Genomic DNA, 18,693 nt, shown 5'->3' on the forward strand with positions numbered 1-18,693 from the left:
TGAGAGCTTTTCTATAGTTCAGGATGCTCTCCTTCCATGCTATTTAAAATACTAACAATTTAGTTTGACGCCATTCACGTTCTAATTTCCGAGCGGTCTGTTTTTTAAGAGCGTGTATGATCGTTATACCAGGGAGCGAGGTTCTTGTCTCTAATAATTTTTCTTTTAACTGGAGCTACATTATCTAAGGTATAACGGAACGTCGACACTAAATATTCAGTCGCCTGATCGAGTTCTGTGGGGTCAGACGGTGATCTAATCGAAGTTGGGAACTCTGGGAGATTACTGATAAAACTCTGTGTGGTATTTGATGTAAATTTACGTTTAGTACGGTAGCGCGGCGCTGTGCGTACGTTATTACTATGACACACTTTAATCGAGACAAGACAGTGATCTGAGATAACTTCAGATAGTGGAATTGTAATTATGTTTCATACACTTAATCCGAAGAATAATATTAAGTCCAAAGTGTGACCTGCTTTATGAGTGGGTCCTACTACACACTGATTTACTCCTACTGTGTCCAGTATGAACATAAATGCTTTACGCACAGGGTCTTCTGAATTCTCAAAATGAATATTAAAATCTCCAGCAATTAACACTTTGTCTACAGAAACGACTAGGTTTGAGAGGAAATCTGCAAATTCACAGAGAAACTCAGAGTACGGCCCTGGAGGTCTGTAAATGATGATTAGTGGAATCGACAGGGCTGACTTTATGTTACTGTAGAGAACTTAAAATGCATTAAATTTAAATCTGTGTTTTTGTATGATAGCCAGATTATCATTGTGAATAACTGCAACGCCTCCTCCTCTACCAGTTAGCCGAGGCTGGTGTGTGTAGCTGTATCCAGGAGGCCTAGCTTTATTTAGAGCTGTAACAAAACTACTACTAATATTTCTAATATACTGTATATGACGGTTGCTATAATACTGATACCATCTGATATTACAGAGACCCTAAAGTCCCAAAAGGTGTGATTTTTCACACCTTCACACACATGTCAAGTGCAGAGCAGAATTTGATCTCATTTAAGTTAATGCAAATGCAACTTTCCACACCAAATCCTGTAAAATCACGCAGGTACATAACTTAGTAAGAAATCACACCATTTAGGTCTTCAGAGTTCTCTCTATGATACCGTATTCTCTTAGAAACTTACAGAAAATGTACATATTACAGCAAAGCTGTAAATGCATTCCACTGCATCATATCCATAAAAAAACCCAGTCAGGTCGCTTCCTTCTGTCACGTGATGAGTGAAGGGAAACTACCCACAAAGTAAAAGACTGGCTGCGGTGAATAAACTAAATGTGTTTAATGGTGTGACAGTACACACCCCCCCCCAGTACCGAGGCGAGGGCGACCCCTTTGCCTGGACGGAGGGAGTGGGCCTGGATGGGCCGGCCGCTGAGTGGGGCAGCCCGGAGGTCAGGGCGCCGTGCGATCCGGCCGCTCTCTGTGAAAAGCTTTAATGAGTAATGAGTTTGGGGCTTAAGATGTCTTTAGCCGGCACCCAACTCCTTTCCTCCGTACCGTATCCCTCCCAATTGACAAGGTATTGGAGAGACCTCCCTCTCCTCCGTGAGTCCAGTAATTTTGTTACCTTAAACGCCGCGGTGCCCTCTATCTCCACAGCCCCAGGGAGCGAGGATTCGCTTGTGCCCTCGTCTAGGGGTCCCCGGACCACCGGCCTTAACAGAGAAACATGAAAGACAGGATTAATGCGCATATGGGTAGGGAGTTTGAGTTTAAAAGAAACAGGGTTAACCTGGGAAACAATAGGAAAGGGACCGATGTATTTTGGGGAAAGCTTTTCAGCCTTCGCATAGAGCCCGTGTCGAGAGCCATACTCGATCACCCACCTGGAGCGGAGGAATTTTCTTCCTTCGTCTATCAGCAAATCTTTTGAAACGGGCGACTGCTCGGGAGATTTGCGTGTGTGCGTCTTCCCAGACTCTTTCCGCTCTTTTAAACCACTCATCCACCATGGGCACCTCGGTGGGAGTAGCATTCCAAGGACAAAGCGGAGGTTGATAACCAAGCACACATTGAAACGGCGTTAGGCCGGTTGTGGAGTGGGTTAACGAATTTTGGGCATATTCTGCCCATAGTACACAATAAGCCCAGTCGTGCTGACGGCTACTACAGTATGCTCGAAGATATCTGCCGAGTTCTTGAACAGTCCGCTCTGCCTGTCCATTAGACTCGGGGTAATAGCCCGACGTTAGGCTAACAGTGGTCCCCAATTTCTGGAAAAAACATTTCCAGACTTTGGCGATCGGAAACTATATCTTCGGGTATGCCGTAGCATCGGAATACACATTCAAAAAGGGCTTCTGCCACTTGGAGGGCTGACGGAAGAGAGCCAAACGGGATGAAATGGCACCCTTTCGAAAACCGATCTACTACAACCAGAATAGTACATTTACATTTAGGCATTTGGCAGACGCTCTTATCCAGAGCGACTTACATTTTTATCTCATTACACATCTGAGCAGTTGAGGGTTAAGGGCCTTGCTCAAGGGCCCAACAGTGGCAACTTGGTGGTTGTGGGGTTTGAACCTGGGATCTTTCGAACCGTAGTCCAATGCCTTAACCACTGAGCTACCCCTGGCCGTAGTAGTAGTGTACCCTTTCGACACCGGCAGGTCCGAAATGAAATCCACAGCAATGTGTGACCACGGCCTATTCGGTGTCGGTAGGGGCATTAATTTACCAATGGGTAGACTGCGCGGATTCTTAGTAGTCGCACAGATGGCACAAGATAAAACTACTGTTTTTATGGTTTCCTTCATTCGCGGCCACCAGTATTTTGGTACGAGAATTTTGTGCGCGCCACGCCAGGGTGCCCCGAGGACAGGTTGGTGTGAGCCTCGATAGTGATGCGATTTTGTAACGCTTCGGGAACATAGGTACGTCCCGGAGGGCACTCAATAGGCACGAAGTTGCATCGTGCCCACTGAGTGATCTCCGCGTCGATGTCCCACATCACCGGAGCGACTACGAGTGGCACGGGTAAAATGGGCTCTGGATTCTAAGCGGGAATCAATGCTGGATAGTAACGTGATAAAGCATCTGCTGTTTTATTTTTTTACCCTGGCCGATACGTAATGTGAAAACGGAAACGGGTAAAAAACAGCGCCCACCGGGCTTGTCTAGTGTTTAATCTTTTCGCCTGTTGGATGTATTCTAAATTTCTATGATCGATGAGGACCACGAAAGGATGTTTGGCTCTCTCCAGCCAATGTCTCCACTCCCCTAATGCAGCTTTAACTGCAAGCAGTTCCTTGTTGGTGGAGTTTCTCAGGTTGGCCGTAGCGCTGCAACAGCACCGCCTCTATCCCTACTTCGGAAGCATCCACTTCCACTATAAACGGATCGGGGAGCCGTAAGATTGGAGCAGTGGACCTCCTGAAGAACCCGGAGACGTGGACCTGCTGATAAGTCACTGCCTGAGAGCCTTATCCACATACTCCACCATTGCCCTGGTCTCTTCCCATGACAACGGATAAATACGTGAGTAAGGCGGTGCTTTCCCTGGCAACAACTCGATCATACAGTCCCACGGACGATGTGGAGGAAGTCTCGCTGCTGCCCTAACACTAAATACATCTTTAAAGCTCGCATACTCTGGCGGCACATTAAAGGACACTTTATTACTCAGGCTTTCAATCGTAGTGGTTTGGACCGTCAAAGTTAACGCTTTACATGATTTGGCGCATCGCTGGGACCAAGATTGGATGCGCGCGTTTGTCCAATCAAATTATGAATTATGAATTATGGGATTATGAAAACTGAGCCAGGGAAGGCCCAGCACGACGGAATGGTCCGCCTGAGGGAGCACGAAGAATTTTATCTCCTCAGAGTGACCGGGGAAAGTTAGATGGAGGGGCGCAAAGATTAACTTAAGTGGCGATTGCGTGAGGGCATGACCGTCCAAAGCTTTAATGGATATCGGCTACGGAAGCTTCGACACTGAAGCTTGCAGCGCGGAAAGGACCGAAGATGAAATGAGGTTACCAGCCGACCCGGAATCTATTAGGGGAAAAACAGACAAGGTGTTATTATTAAATGAAAGTTGTGCTTTTAAACAAAATGGTGAGTGTGTGCGGGGTGGGGTGAGGCGAGTTACTTTCAGTACTTTTCAGTACTTTTTGTCTACTTTCCTCGAGAGACAAGTCAGCGTCCCGGCATGCCAGGAAGCGCATTGAATTCACAAAAGAAAAAAAACACACAAATTATCTCATAATTGTGATTTAATAATTTGGAATTAGAATTAGAATTGGAGCTTTGGATCAGATCCTGATCTCATGATTATAATTTATTATCTCATAATTATGACTTATTATCTCATAATTATGAGAAATTAAGAAAAATTATGACATAATTCCTGAGGTTTTTTTTGTGCTTCCGTATGGCACATTAATGATAGGGAGTTTGAATATTTTAACGAATCTCTTTCATCAAAATGAATGAATCTTTCTTTGAGTCATTTCGTTTTTTTGATCAGAAATAAAAGAAAATGTCACATTGTCAATAAGCAGACCCCCAACACCTATACATACACTAATTTAATTTATAGTTACAGTAATTAACAATATTAAAATGCAGCCAAGGAGATATTATAATAAACATAATGAGCAGCTCACCATCATATCTTTTAGTCCGAGTCGTTCGTTCTTTTGAATCTATTGCACCGCATAGCGTCTATGGGAGTCACGTGTCAAAAGAACAATCGACTAGGAGTAGAAGACTGACTAGCAGAACCGTTCAATACTGTTTCCTTTGTACTTCATTTCATAGTGTCTATGTACGTAACCTACGGATGTTTTGCGATGCTTTGCAACTGCGTGGCAAGTAGAAAATGTATGAATCACTCTTCGAGACACGTTAAAGACTCGTTCATGAACAACTCATCACTAACGTACATAACCTTTCAGGGCTACAATTGCAGAAGTAATTTGTCATCAGATATATTTCAGTGAGTGAAACTGGAACTGGTACAGGACGAGGCTGATGCTGCTGTAAACTGTTAAAAGTTTTGCAGAATCATACAAACTTCATGCTGATCTAACTGAAGCAATTTTAGCTAAATATGTTTGGAATTTGTACTTTTAACACCCTGTGACTTAAGGGAAGCATGCACAAAATACTTTGTTTAGTTTCTTATATTTCTTTCTTCATTTAAATAAAGAAAAAGTATCTAATTGTGCAGCGAAACCCAACAAATGTGTTCTAACAGCGTCTGCCATCGACGTCTCGACGTGTATGAGCTGTTACTATAGAAACCAGTACCTGTTATAACACCTGCATTAGTATAAACCTGTTGAACTGCAGTTCGAGTCGCGACATTACACAGGAACCTTCTGAATCAGAGTAAAGAATTAAAGTGTGATGTCATTTAATATTTAAATAGATACTGTATTTCAATTTAATATCTGCTCTTGCTTTTTCCACTCAGACCCAGCCAATACCTTTCTGCCTCTCTCCAGCCCCGACCTACCAGAAGGTAAACATCAAGTGTGTGTGTGTGTGTGTGTGTCTGTCTGTCTGTCTGTCTGTCTGTGTGTCAAAACAAGGATGGTTTTTGATATTCTGGGGAAATTATCCTTTTAAAAACCGACTGCATATTCTAAACTATAAGTGCTGAAGATTTTCCTTCTGGTTTATCTTTAGTGTTCTCTCTCTCTCTCTCTCTCTCTCTCTCTCTCTTTAGTGATGCATAACTTCCAGCCTGAGCTCAAAGCATGAACACTGAACACGGCAGCATTAGCTTTACTATATATTTACAGTATGCACACATATCATCATTACATCAACCAACATACAGATATGTTCACTTGTTAACTCTATAACACTGACTCTACAGTTAATTGTTATGAGGAAGTGACTATACACCACTCTAGCTTGATGCAAACAAAACCACGGTGGTTCAAGTCAAAGCGGGACTTAATAAAAGTTGAAACTCCTTTAATGTCTCTATAAAACCCCCTGCTACACTAATGCACGTATCCCAGTGTTTCACTAGTGCTTGGACACCATCAGGGTAAAAAGTTTTCATGATTAGACTGCCTGCTTCACGTCTGAAGCACTGGCCTCCCAGGAACTCCTTTAATGGCCCAAACATGTGGAAATGTCTTGGAGCGAGGTCAGGACTATACGGGGGATGTGGCAATAACTCCCAGCCGAGTTCCTATAATCATCATTATCAAGTGGTGTTGGTGAATGGTTGTGTGTAGAGCTCCTATTTTTTTGTATTCTTTATTCTTCTATAATTAGTAACAGTTTTTTTTTTATTCACATTACGTTGGATTTAAATGTATACATGTAAAATGTATATATTTCTGTAAATCAGCTTTGTGACACTGTCCTTGGTTAAAAGTGGGTGAGGATGTGTTCATGTGTTATCTCCGTCACCCAGTAGCTTAAAAGCACAAAGGCTAAAAATGACCTAAGAATTTTCCATTTTCATGGTAAAGCATATAGCTGCATTAGTAATTATGACAATAGAAAGTGCCCATAAAGTTTTGTGTGTGTGTGTGTGTGTGTGTGTGTGTGTGGGTGTGTGTGTGTTTTTCAGGTTAAAGCAGAACTCCCTGAGCTCAGTTCTCATGCTCCTCCCCCTCCAGGCCAGCCACCTCTACCACATACACAGCTAATGTTGGCCGGAAGTCAGCTTGCAGGGGTACGCACACACACACATACTCACGCACCGACTCACGCACAGACTCTCACACACACTCACATACTCACATACATTCTCAACCACAGACTCACGCACATACTTACGCACACATACTCGTGCACATACTCACACACTCGCACACATACTTACATACATACTCGCATACATACGCACATACTCACACACATACTTACACACATACTCACACACATACTCACACACATACTCACATACATACGCACATACTCACACACATACTCACACACATACTCACACACATACTCACACACATACTCACATACATACGCACATACTCACACACATACTCACACACATACTCACACACATACTCACACACATACTCACACACATACTCACATACATACGCACATACTCACACACATACTCACACACATACTCACACACATACTCACACACATACTCACATACATATGCACATACTCACACACATACTCACACACATACTCACACACATACTCACACACATACGCACATACTCGCACACATACTCGCACACATACTCACACACATACTCACACACATACTTACACACATACTCACACACATACTCACATACATACGCACATACTCGCACACATACTCGCACACATACTCTCACACATACTCGCACACATACTCGCACACATACTCACACATACTCACACACATACTCACATACATACGCACATACTCACACACATACTCGCACACATACTCACATACATACGCACACACATACTCACACACATACTCACACACATACGCACATACTCACACACATACTCACACACATACTCACACACATACTCACATACATAGGCACATACTCACACACGTACTCACACACATACTCACACACATACGCACATACTCACGCACATACTCACGCACATACTCACACACATACTCACACACATACTCACATACATACGCACATACTCGCACACATACTCGCACACATACTCGCACACATACTCGCACACATACTCGCACACTCACACACATACTCACACACTCACACACATACTCACACACATACTTACACACATACTCACACACATACTCGCACACATACTCGCACACATACGCACATACATACTTGCGCACATACTCTCACACATACTCACATACATACTCACATACTAACATACATTCTTACGCACATACTCATACACATACTCACACATACTCGCGCACATACTCACATACATACTCACACACATACTCACATACTAACATACATTCTTACGCACATACTCATACACATACTCACACATACTCGCGCACATACTCGCGCACATACTCACACACATACTCACACACACTACTGACACAGAAGGCTAACACCGGAGCTGTATAATCAGCTCAGCCATAACAGCCATCCACATCAGGCACAACAGATATAATCACAATTTAAAAAGAAAGTGGTGAGTTATTAAACTCTGTCATATACAGTAAAATTTAGTACGGAACTTAACATTTAGCATCATCATCATCATCATCATCATCATTGGTGACTTAGGATCTGCCTTCACCTGGTTTTGGCTTTTCTGAGTAGGTGTGAGGGGAGGGGCTCTTCTTATATGAGGTCACATTAGGGGGAAATCTAATTGGCTTGTTTAGGTCTCATTAAAAAATGAATAAAAAGTAGAGATTTTTTTTCTTCTTTTTTTTGTTTGTACACTGGAGACCCCGGGAATTTGTCTCCTTTAAGGCCACTTCATAGGTGTCTTCATTGGCAGTTCACAAAACTATATATTTTTAATAAACCTGGCGCAGGAACAAAGGATGGTTTCAGCTGCCTTTATAGCTGTTTTATTGTCTCTCCTTCAAGAGCTCTAGCACCACCTACAAGGTGAATTATGAGCGCAATACACTCCAGTGCACTCTCTTACTCACTCATCTTCTATACGGCTTTATCCTGTATTCAGGGTCGCGGGGGCCTGGAGCCTATCCCAGGAGACTTAGGGCACGAGGCGGGGTCCAGCCTGGGCAGGGTGCCAATCCATCGCAGGGCACACACACATATACTTAGTCACACACTCATTTACACACTACGGGCAATTTGGGAACGTCAATTAACCTAACCTTCATGTCTTTGGACTGTGGGAGGAAACTGGAATACCCGGAGGAAACACTCCAGTGCAACATTATAGAATGTTATTCTATGTTTCTCTGGTTGGTCATCTCTTAAATTTTATAAAATGATTTCAATCATTTGTGCGAAAGTCAGTGATGACCATAACAGGATGTTGCTATAGCAGCAGTGGATTGAATGACGGTCCACGTCACTGAGATCCTTAGACTGTAGTCATACACATTGATCAGACTTAGGTTAGACAGGTCTGCTTTACTCTGTGAGATATTCAGGCCAGACGTCATATATGAGTGATGGTCCAGAAATCCAAATCCAGTGTATACCCATGAAAGTATTTAGCAAATTAGTAAAACAAATATGTCAAACCAGTATATGATTTATCAAAAAGAAGGTCAGCTTTTTTTTTTTTTTTTTTGCTTGTTCTGTAATACACTTTATCTACTCTTCATAAATTATGTATAAAACATACTAAGTCCATGACTTCCTGCCATCAAATGTAGCATGATGTAAACTGAGAACAGTAGATTCCCAGTAGAGTCTGGTCTTTTTCAATAATGCTGCTACCAATTTTTTAATCCCAGTGATTTTTCTTTTCTTTCTCCTAATGTCGTCTCTTATTTGCTCTTCTGTCCAGCTGGCGGCTTTGCTCCCTGCGCAGCAGCAGTTTTTGCTCCAGCAGGCTCAGGCGCAGCTCCTGGCCGCTGCAGTGCAGCAGACCAGCGCAGCTCACGCAGCCGTCGCAGCCAGTCAGCAGCAGGCGAATCAGGTTCTAGCACAAGTTCAGCCACAAGGCAAAACGGAGCAGAGTCCTGTCCATGCTCCGCCACCACTTGCCCTATCACAGCCCATCCAGCTCACTGCGCAGGTACAGCTTGACTGGGTCTCAGGAGAAATAAACGGTAATGAGATTAGAACGTTTGCCAAAGTTGAAATTTATCAACATAATTGTCCCTTTAGGATATTCAGCAGCTGTTGCAGCTGCAGCAGTTGGTGCTGATGCCAAGTCACCCCCTGCAGTCTCCTGCCCAGTTCCTCTTACCCCAGGCACAAGCCCAGCAGAGCCAGCAGGGTGGTAAGCAACACACACACACACACACACACAAACATTTAGCAACTTTCCTTTTTTTACTCAAAGAATGTACAGTTTTATTCTTATTATTATTCATGTCATTTTGTCCGTTCCTTCATACAGGTATGCTTTCAACACAAAATTTGATTTCACTACCTCAGCAAAGTCCTGGATCTCTCCGGACCACGCCTCCCAGACTGAGCATGCAAACCCAGGTACACAAGTTCCTCCCCAAACTAAATTTTTTTATATGAAAGATGAAGTAATGTGGGTTTTTTGGGGATCTATGAGAAGCACCATTTAAAGTGCATTCTTTTGCCTTTAAAGTGCAAAAGGATTCTTACCCCATAAAAAGTTTAGTTTTGTGCCTCACATGGCTTGTCGCAAACTGCAAACAGGACTTCTTATGGCCTTCCTTCATCAATGGCTTACAATGTGCTTCTTGGGGCAGTGGTAGCTCAGAGGGCTAAGGTGCTGGGTTACTGATCGGAAGATCGGCAGTTCGATCCCCAGCTCCACCAGGTTGCCACTGTTGGGCCCTTGAGCAAGGTCCTTAACCCTAACTACTCCAGGGGCGCTGTATCATGGCTGACCCTCCGCTCTGACCCCAGTTACGCTGGGATATGCGAAGAAGCAATTTCCCTCTGAGATTAATAAAGTTCTAATTTTTTCTTGGCTGTGTCTCTAATTGATGCTCTCCTTGTCTAGCCTGTTTAGGTGGTTGGCCATGTCTTGGTAGGTTTGCAGTTGTACCCTACTCTTTCCATGTTCGATTGATGAACAGAGTTCCGTGAGATGTGCAAAGATTGGCATATAGTGGAACCGTGTATTACAAGCATAACTCGTTCCTGGAAGCAGGCTCGTATTCCAAAACATCATCATTCTACAGCCCAAAAAAATAAATACATAAAAATAATTAAATAATAATATTAAGTAAAAATAAAACAAAGTAATCTTCACTTTACCTTTTAAAAAAAGTCAAACTAAATCCCGACAGATAAATGTTTCCGTTTGTGCCCGCAGGTGTGTGTGTGTGTGTGTGTGTGTGTGTGTGTGTGTGAAGCCCCTCCTGTCCCGAGAAAGAGTGTATGAACCGGCATGATGTCAAATTATGCGCACGCACACACATAAGAGAGGCTGAGGGAGAAAATGGATTTTTAACTGTTTGTTAAGACTTTCTTACACAGTAAACCTTTTTTATTTAAAGTTCACATAAACACACATTAACAGAGAAAGAAAAATTAGCAAGTAACATTGTTAATGACACTCGTGTAAGCGCTTAATAACGGAATAACTGCTGTACAGTAAAACAAACAAACAAATGAACCGGCACTTTACCTTTGAAAAGAATTGCGACAAAGCAGTGTTTCTGTGAAAAGCAGAGAGCGTGTGTGTGTTTGTGTGGGTGCAGAGAGGGGGTGCTTTACACACACACACACACACACACACACACACTTGGCGAGACAGAGAGAGTGTGACTTGGAACGGTGTCAAATTACGCGCGCACATAAGCTCACACAGACTGAAACAGAGAGGCTGAGGGAGAAATTAGATATTTAACCTCTAATGAGACTTTCTTTTGCTTTACACGCATACACACATGTGTGTTATAAGAAACAGTACACACACGCTGTACACACGCGCTTACAAACACAAAATAAAACATGTTTTACACACACACGTGGTCACAGTGTTATAGTAAACAGTAAACACATACAGGGATGTTATTATACCAGTAAGAGACGCGCACTAAGACCCATCAGGGGAGACGATTACCCACAATTCTGCAGTGCAAGAGAGAGCAAAATGGCATGCGTGATACATGATACTCGGTGCTCGTAAACCACGACAATGACTTGCTATATTATAAACTTTATTAAAAATCTTTGCTCGTCTTGCGGAACACTCGCAAACCGCGTTACTAACAACCCTGCTTTAAACTTCTCCACAACTTTATCCCTGACGTGTCTGGTGTGTTCCTTGGGCTTCATGTGGCTTTATCACACAAAACTCCCATGGCTTTACAGAACAGCTTTATTTATACTGAGATTAAATTACACTCGGTTGGACTCTATTTACTAATTAGATGACTTGCAATGGCAATTGGTTCCACTTGATTTTAGTTTGGGGTATCAGAGTTAAGGGCGATTGAATACAAAATCCATTCAACATTTTCCTTTCCTTCACTTCTCATTGCATTGCAATCACAACTATGCAACTTTGCATTGGTTTATCACATGAAATCCCCAAAAAATACATTTATGTTTGTGGCTGTAAAAGGACAAAAATGTGGAAAAGTTTAATGGGTTTGAATACTTTTGCAAGAAATGGGTAACTATTTTACTGGGGCGAAAAGTTTTATATTGATTTGAGAGAAGGAAGCTAATGAAACTTTTTGTTGCGTATGCTGTAGCGTCATCACGATGCCAGACCATGCTCGTTACAGAGGGAGAAGGGAAGGGAAAGCAGCAGCGTGACCCCATCAGGAGCTACACCCATGAGCTTGGCTGGCACGGTGACCTCACACAGCGAGGAGCCGAGCGATCTGGAGGAGCTGGAGCAGTTTGCGCGAACCTTCAAACAAAGGAGGATTAAACTTGGCTTCACCCAGGTGTGTGTGTGTGTATATGTGTGTATGTGTCCAGGTATTTATACTGTACACATGAGTGTGTTACGTTACCATTGACGTCTGTGTGTTTGTAGGGTGATGTAGGAATGGCCATGGGGAAGCTCTATGGCAACGACTTCAGTCAGACCACCATCTCCCGCTTTGAGGCGCTCAACCTCAGCTTCAAGAACATGTGCAAGCTCAAGCCACTGCTGGAGAAATGGCTGAGTGATGCAGGTGTGTTTAAGTGTTTAAGCATAGGTGACTAAGTAGAATGCTTAATATAAACTTACTTCATGTGCTGTGTGTGTGTGTGTAGAAACCATGGCAATAGACAGCATGCTGCCCAGCCCTAGCTCACTGTCGTCTCCGATGCTGGGCTTCGAGGGGCTGCCTGGACGCCGCAGGAAGAAGCGCACCAGCATTGAGACCAACATCCGTGCTGCTCTGGAGCGTAACTTCATTACGGTGAGACGCTCAGAAACACACCTACACCAGGAGTTTATATAGATATATATATATATATATATAATCTCTTACATAAAGGCTAATCTTTTCTAATACCTTTATAAGATTATCTAGACCATTAGTCAGACACCCCCTATCCAAAGCGACTTACATTTTTACCGTATTATACATCTGAGCAGTTGATCGTTAAGGGCCTTGGGATAATATTAAAGAGTAAAAGAATAAAAATTCTGTAACAACTTTCTTTTTCTTGCTCTTCTCTTCATCTCTAGACAGAGAGACACAGCAAATTGAATGATTAGTCCATTAATCTCCATTTATTAAAGCACTGCCTCTGGCAGAGACCTATCACAGCACGTTTTTTTGCTTAGGGGGTTTTTGTTAACCTTTTTTTTCTCTCAAACATAAAATATACATTTGCAATAAAAATGTGATTCCTTACGTATCATATGTATAATAATTTGATCCAATAAAATATTAATAAATGTGTTAAAATAAATAATCTTTCACTTTTACTGCATGTATGTTTCATATGAGAGGTTTACGACATTACTGAACACACTGAACACACACCCGTTGTCAGTTCCTGTATGCACACCATCTTCTGTTTCTGCTGCAAGTTGCTACGGAAATACTGCATGATGATATAATCAATATGGCGCAGGACATCCTTTAGTGACACTCTCCAGCAGGCTCCAGCTATCTTCTATTAAGATAGTTTCCGACACGTGTTTTCAACCAAGAGCTGGAGAAGGCTAGGTTAGCTGTTAGCTGTTAGCCACTTATAAACTTAAGCCATTTAGACAGACCAGAAGATGTAGTTCCAGTTCACAGCAATTTTGTACACCAATAAAATGACGAGGAAAGTGTTAACCTCTTTGGCTTTATAATCTACAAGAAAAGAGAAACAAAGTTCTAAATGTTTTCTGTCGCACTGCAGAACCAGAAGCCAACCTCGGAGGAGATCCTGCTGATGGCTGAGCAGCTTAACATGGAAAAGGAAGTGATCCGTGTGTGGTTCTGCAACCGCCGTCAGAAAGAGAAACGCATCAACCCCTCGAGCACCACCCCACCCCTGCCCAGCCAACCTGCCCCGTCTGCAGCACACAAACCCCCTTGCTACAGTGCACACATGGTACGACCCACGAACCATCGCACGCATTAATCTAATGGGTGCAAGAGAGATTGCCCCAAACTATGCAATCTAGGTATCATCCTAAACACTCCAGACACCTATGGGGATGTGTGTTACTATGTACGGATGGCAGTCGGACTGTTGAATTATGATCGCTCAATACATATGAGATGAAAACTTTAGGTCTTTGTCTGTGCATTGTTGATGGTGTGGTGTAACATGAATTTCTTATTAACCCAAATTTTATTTGTATTTGACATCATAAACCACACTAGTTTTTGTTAAGCCATATGGCTAGTTCTTGTTCCGGGGTCGAAACTTGATTTAGCTCAGTGTGACTGCAGGAGCTTCATGTGAGTCTCCGTTGACCTTCGGAATGCATTTTCCTAGAGAATTAAGGGTTGTTCAATTTGCCTCCAAATACTTGTATTTTTGTATCCTCATGCTCCAGGTGACAAACTGCACGGTTGGTTTGTTAGAGCAGGAAAATTTATCACGACTAAGACCTGTGGTAATGTGCTTATATAGACCTTCATTTTGATTTAAAAAAGACCCAAACTATCTCTTTAACCTGGAGAAGCAACTAGAGCCAGAGCATGAGCTGAATAATCAAGGACTACTTCACTATATAGAAGGTGTCCTCAGTGTGTATACAATTCTTCAAGCTTCTCTCTCTCACTGTTGAACTTTCTCTCCAGATGTCTAGTCAGGGGTTGGTCCAGGCCGCCACTTCAAGTCTCAGTGCGACAGGTAAAAGCCTCACTCTAAAATGTGCAGAATTGTTAAAAGAGGTCTTTATCAGTGAGATTCATTCTCTTTAACGGTCGCCCTGCAGCCGTAAGTCCCACCCCCTCTGCTGCCTGCCCTCCTATCCCCATTGGCCATGCATCGCTGAGCTCTGCCCCACCGTCGGTGACTTCTCCGTCTCTCAGCACAGCAAGCCCCAGCCCCACTGGGTAAACGCATAACCTTACACATCTTTATATCGTTTTTTTTTCTTTTTTCTATTGATTATTATATATAGTGTTTATATAGAGGGACGTTTTATGGACACACACCTGCTCAAAGTGTTCTTTGCATGGGTTAATTTATTAAAATTAATGAATTAAAACCGTCCTAATATAAAACCTAAATCAGACAAAGCCAGATTCTTATTAATTATACAGTGAGGAGCAATCATGGTGAAGTTGGAGTAGCTTCCTAAAATTAGAAAAAGCCAGAAAAAGAACTGCAGGATGACCTGAAAGCAGCAGAAGCAACAGTGTCACTGAGAACAACAAGCAATGAACCGCACCACAATCATCTCTATTCCTATATTTTATATTAAACTCCTCATTCTGCAGGTGTAAAATTATTTAAACAAATGGTCTGACAAAACCACAAGAGAACTTCAGTTTACTTTTAAAGAAATAATGATGTGCATATGATCCCGAGAACACCAGCGTACTCACAGTGAAGCCTGGTGCTGGGAGCATCATAAATAGGAGCTACTTCCCTGGAGTCCTGGAGTGTTACACTCCACTGGAGGATATATAAAGGGATTGATTTATCATATTGACATTTTAACATTCTTTGGTCTAATGTAACATTTCAGTAGAGCACATTTTATCAAAAAAAAAAAGAAAGAAAAAATCCACCAGATGTCACAGTGTCTTAAAAAGTACCCTTTTAACATTTTAAATAAAGCTAGCACTTCGGTGGCTTACTTATTTATTTATTTTTTATTATTATTGTATTGATACTTGTAGCAGGACGCATTAACCTCAACCACTTGGAAGAGAAAAAAATGTATTGTTCATCAACAGAAATACATGCAAAAAAATAATAAAAATACACACACACACACACACACACACACATATTGGTGTTTCTTTTTTTCCTTCCTTTTCATTTAAATATATATTTGTTTCTAATTATAAATACATAGTTTAATGTACACTTTTATAGGATCAAAGACATCATGTGTGGACATCTAAGGTAAATATATGAATAAATAACTAAATATTTCCTGTTTTTGTATTTAAAATCTAGATTCATTCTTGAATAGTGAGAGATGTTCTTCAGTCATGGAGCTCCAGATTCCCCTGAGCTGCACGTCCACGTAGATGTGGATCAGTTTATTTATTTATTTCATAGTGAAATTTAAATCTTCTCCTCATATCTAGTGGATGTGACAATTGTCATAAAAATCCAAAACAATTCTTTATCAGTGTGTTCAGACTGATGAGAATGTAATTCTGAAAAATTCAGTTCCAAATTGTTTCCTGCTGAATAACAAATGCCTGTGTGATAAAAATAATGGCCCCCTCTGGAATGATTCTACATTTTGATATTGTGGGGTTTCACAATCCTTTGATAGTCCATGCATTTCCCTACATGTATAAATGTGTGTGTGTGTGTGTGTGTGTGTGTGTGTGTGTGTGTGTGTACGTATAAATGTGCCATTCCAGGAACTCGATGATGGGTGTAAGCACAAGCATGAACCAGGCTCTCATGAGCAGCCATCCTCTGGCTACGATACAAGGTTTGTGAATGAGGGAGGAAAAAGAAGAAAAGGGGGAGGGATAGAACAGATGTTCCAATATCAGTACATTTGTTGTTTATACAATACTTTCATTTAAAAGTTAAATTTAAAAGTTAATCATTGTACAAGTGTTATTGCTTCTGTTTCGAGAACGCTTTGGATATAAACACTGATATCATCACGGTTATTAGAAGCTGCAGGGGAAGTGTGTAGTGTCGCTTCTGTATCACTGGCTTGTTCACATATTTGTATGTTTGTGTGATGAGTGTGTTTGTCTTATTCATTTAAAGTTTGCTCTTATTTTCTACTGTCTCATCTTTTCATTTGAGAGTAAAAAGGCTTTGTTAGCTACTGTTCCAGGTTCTGAAAAATGAGAAAGAGAAGTGCAGGTGTAGGTATATTACAAATACAGTGGAACTTTGGATTACGAGCATTATTCGTTCCAGAAGTGGGCTCACATTCCAAAACACTTGTAAACCAAATTCAAATTATTCGTTCCACAGCCTAAAAAACTAAAACAAATTAAACTACACTTTACCTTAAAAAAAGTAAAAATAAACCCCGACAGGTAAGTGTTTCCACAGAGGCGCTGTGTGTGTGTGTGTGTGTGTGTGTGTGTGTGAGAGAGAGAGAATCTAAAGTAAGCGTCCCTTTCCCCCTTCTCGTCTCAGACCCTTCCTCCACTCTTTTCACACACAATGGAAACACTGTTTTTTTTTCAAAAAAAACAAAAAAAAAAAAAACACAAGAAATCTCTCTAATGACACTCAATTGAGCGACACACTAACGGGATCACTGCTGTCAAATTTCTTAAAAATCTTTGCTCATCTTGCTCATCCGAGGTTCCACTGTAGTTTTATTGTGTCGCTTGTCTGTGGAGCATAGGTGAGATGGTGGGGATTAATATCCGTCATCTCTCATTAGTGTCATCATTACATTTTTCCTCTAACCACAACTCCTCCTAATTCATTTGACTAAACTTACGCAGAACCTTTACACCAAACATTGATGTGCAATAGCTGTTTATATTTTTTTATTCAATACTGACTGATATACTGAAGCAGTCAGAGGTTTAGTAATGTGCACACGTGGTAATAGCAAACAACACCACAAGGTGGCACTTCCTTTTATTTGTTTTAGACTACAGCTGAATGTGTGTATAAGAGAAGTACTTCTGCTATGACGCCGCTTTAATGAGAGCTCGCTGAGCTTATTCTCCTTACTAACAAGCGGTGCAGCATTTGATTGCTCTGTTCTACAGGTCATATATATAGTTGAAACCAGATATTTACATACACTTCAGAAAAAAAAAGCACAAAACTTAAAACCTTTTTTCTTCATTGTCAAACTGTCAAACTTTCTGTTTTAGATCAGTAAATATTAACATATTTTTTTGCATTTGTTAAATGTCAGAATCGAGCGAGGGATAATTTGATGGAAATTAATATATAATTATATGTTACATTATTCAGTCAAAAAATGTACATATACTTTGTTGTTATTTGGTATAATTGCCTCGAAACTGTTTCACTTGGGCTGAACGTTTCGGGTATCCTTCCACAAATTCAAATTCAAATTTTATTTGTCACATACACAAACATACACAGTACGAAATGTAGTGAAATGTATTATACGACTGCTATTGACCCTAAAAGAGAATTAAAGTTTACAAATAAGAAATAAATATAAATAAAAGAATACGATAGAAATTAAATAAAAAAATTCAATTAAACTAGGAAAAAATAGAACTAAAAATAAAAATAGAAATGTGCTAGAAAAAAATGGAACTAAAAATAAAAATAGAAATATGATATGCATAAAAATAGAAATATACTGTACATAGAAATATAATGTGCATAAAAATAGAAATATACTGTACAAATTGAAATATACTGTACTGTGTGTGCAAATATGCATAGAACAAAGTGTCTTTGTGCAGAGGTTATTAAAGTGTCTTTGTGCACTGGTCCAGGATGTAACCGTAAACATGTAGTGTAGTTGTGAAGGTAGGTGTGCAAAGTTATTAAAGTGTCTTTGTGCAATGGTCCAGGATGTAAATGTACAACATGTAGTGTAGATATG

The 18,693-nt window shown here is 41.1% G+C and overlaps 2 protein-coding genes across 2 annotated transcripts in view; one reads left to right on the plus strand and one right to left on the minus strand.

The window, feature by feature from the left end:
• Positions 1-18,693, minus strand: part of LOC128516134 (histone H3-like) — a 575,451-nt gene that overhangs the window by 221,324 nt on the left and 335,434 nt on the right. The gene's annotated exons all lie outside the window — the stretch shown is intronic.
• Positions 3,951-15,047, plus strand: LOC128515565 (POU domain, class 2, transcription factor 2). The gene is made up of 10 exons (XM_053489655.1): positions 3,951-4,061; positions 6,584-6,688; positions 9,765-9,876; positions 10,000-10,113; positions 12,396-12,487; positions 12,580-12,721; positions 12,804-12,952; positions 13,893-14,087; positions 14,786-14,837; positions 14,923-15,047. Exons 1-10 carry the CDS (start codon positions 3,951-3,953, stop codon positions 15,045-15,047), a joined length of 1,197 nt encoding a protein of 398 aa, XP_053345630.1.

The sequence above is a fragment of the Clarias gariepinus genome, chromosome 28, assembly GCF_024256425.1.
Source record: "Clarias gariepinus isolate MV-2021 ecotype Netherlands chromosome 28, CGAR_prim_01v2, whole genome shotgun sequence".
NCBI classification, from domain to species: domain Eukaryota; kingdom Metazoa; phylum Chordata; class Actinopteri; order Siluriformes; family Clariidae; genus Clarias; species Clarias gariepinus.

Excerpts from the sequence above, each read along its gene's own strand:
- LOC128515565 (XM_053489655.1), top strand. The coding sequence starts at position 3,951 with ATGGATATCGGCTACGGAAGCTTCGACACTGAAGCTTGCAGCGCGGAA. Across the intron at positions 12,488-12,579 it reads TTAAACTTGGCTTCACCCAG|GGTGATGTAGGAATGGCCAT; the intron begins GTGTGTGTGTGT and ends GTGTGTTTGTAG. Across the intron at positions 12,953-13,892 it reads TGGAGCGTAACTTCATTACG|AACCAGAAGCCAACCTCGGA; the intron begins GTGAGACGCTCA and ends GTCGCACTGCAG.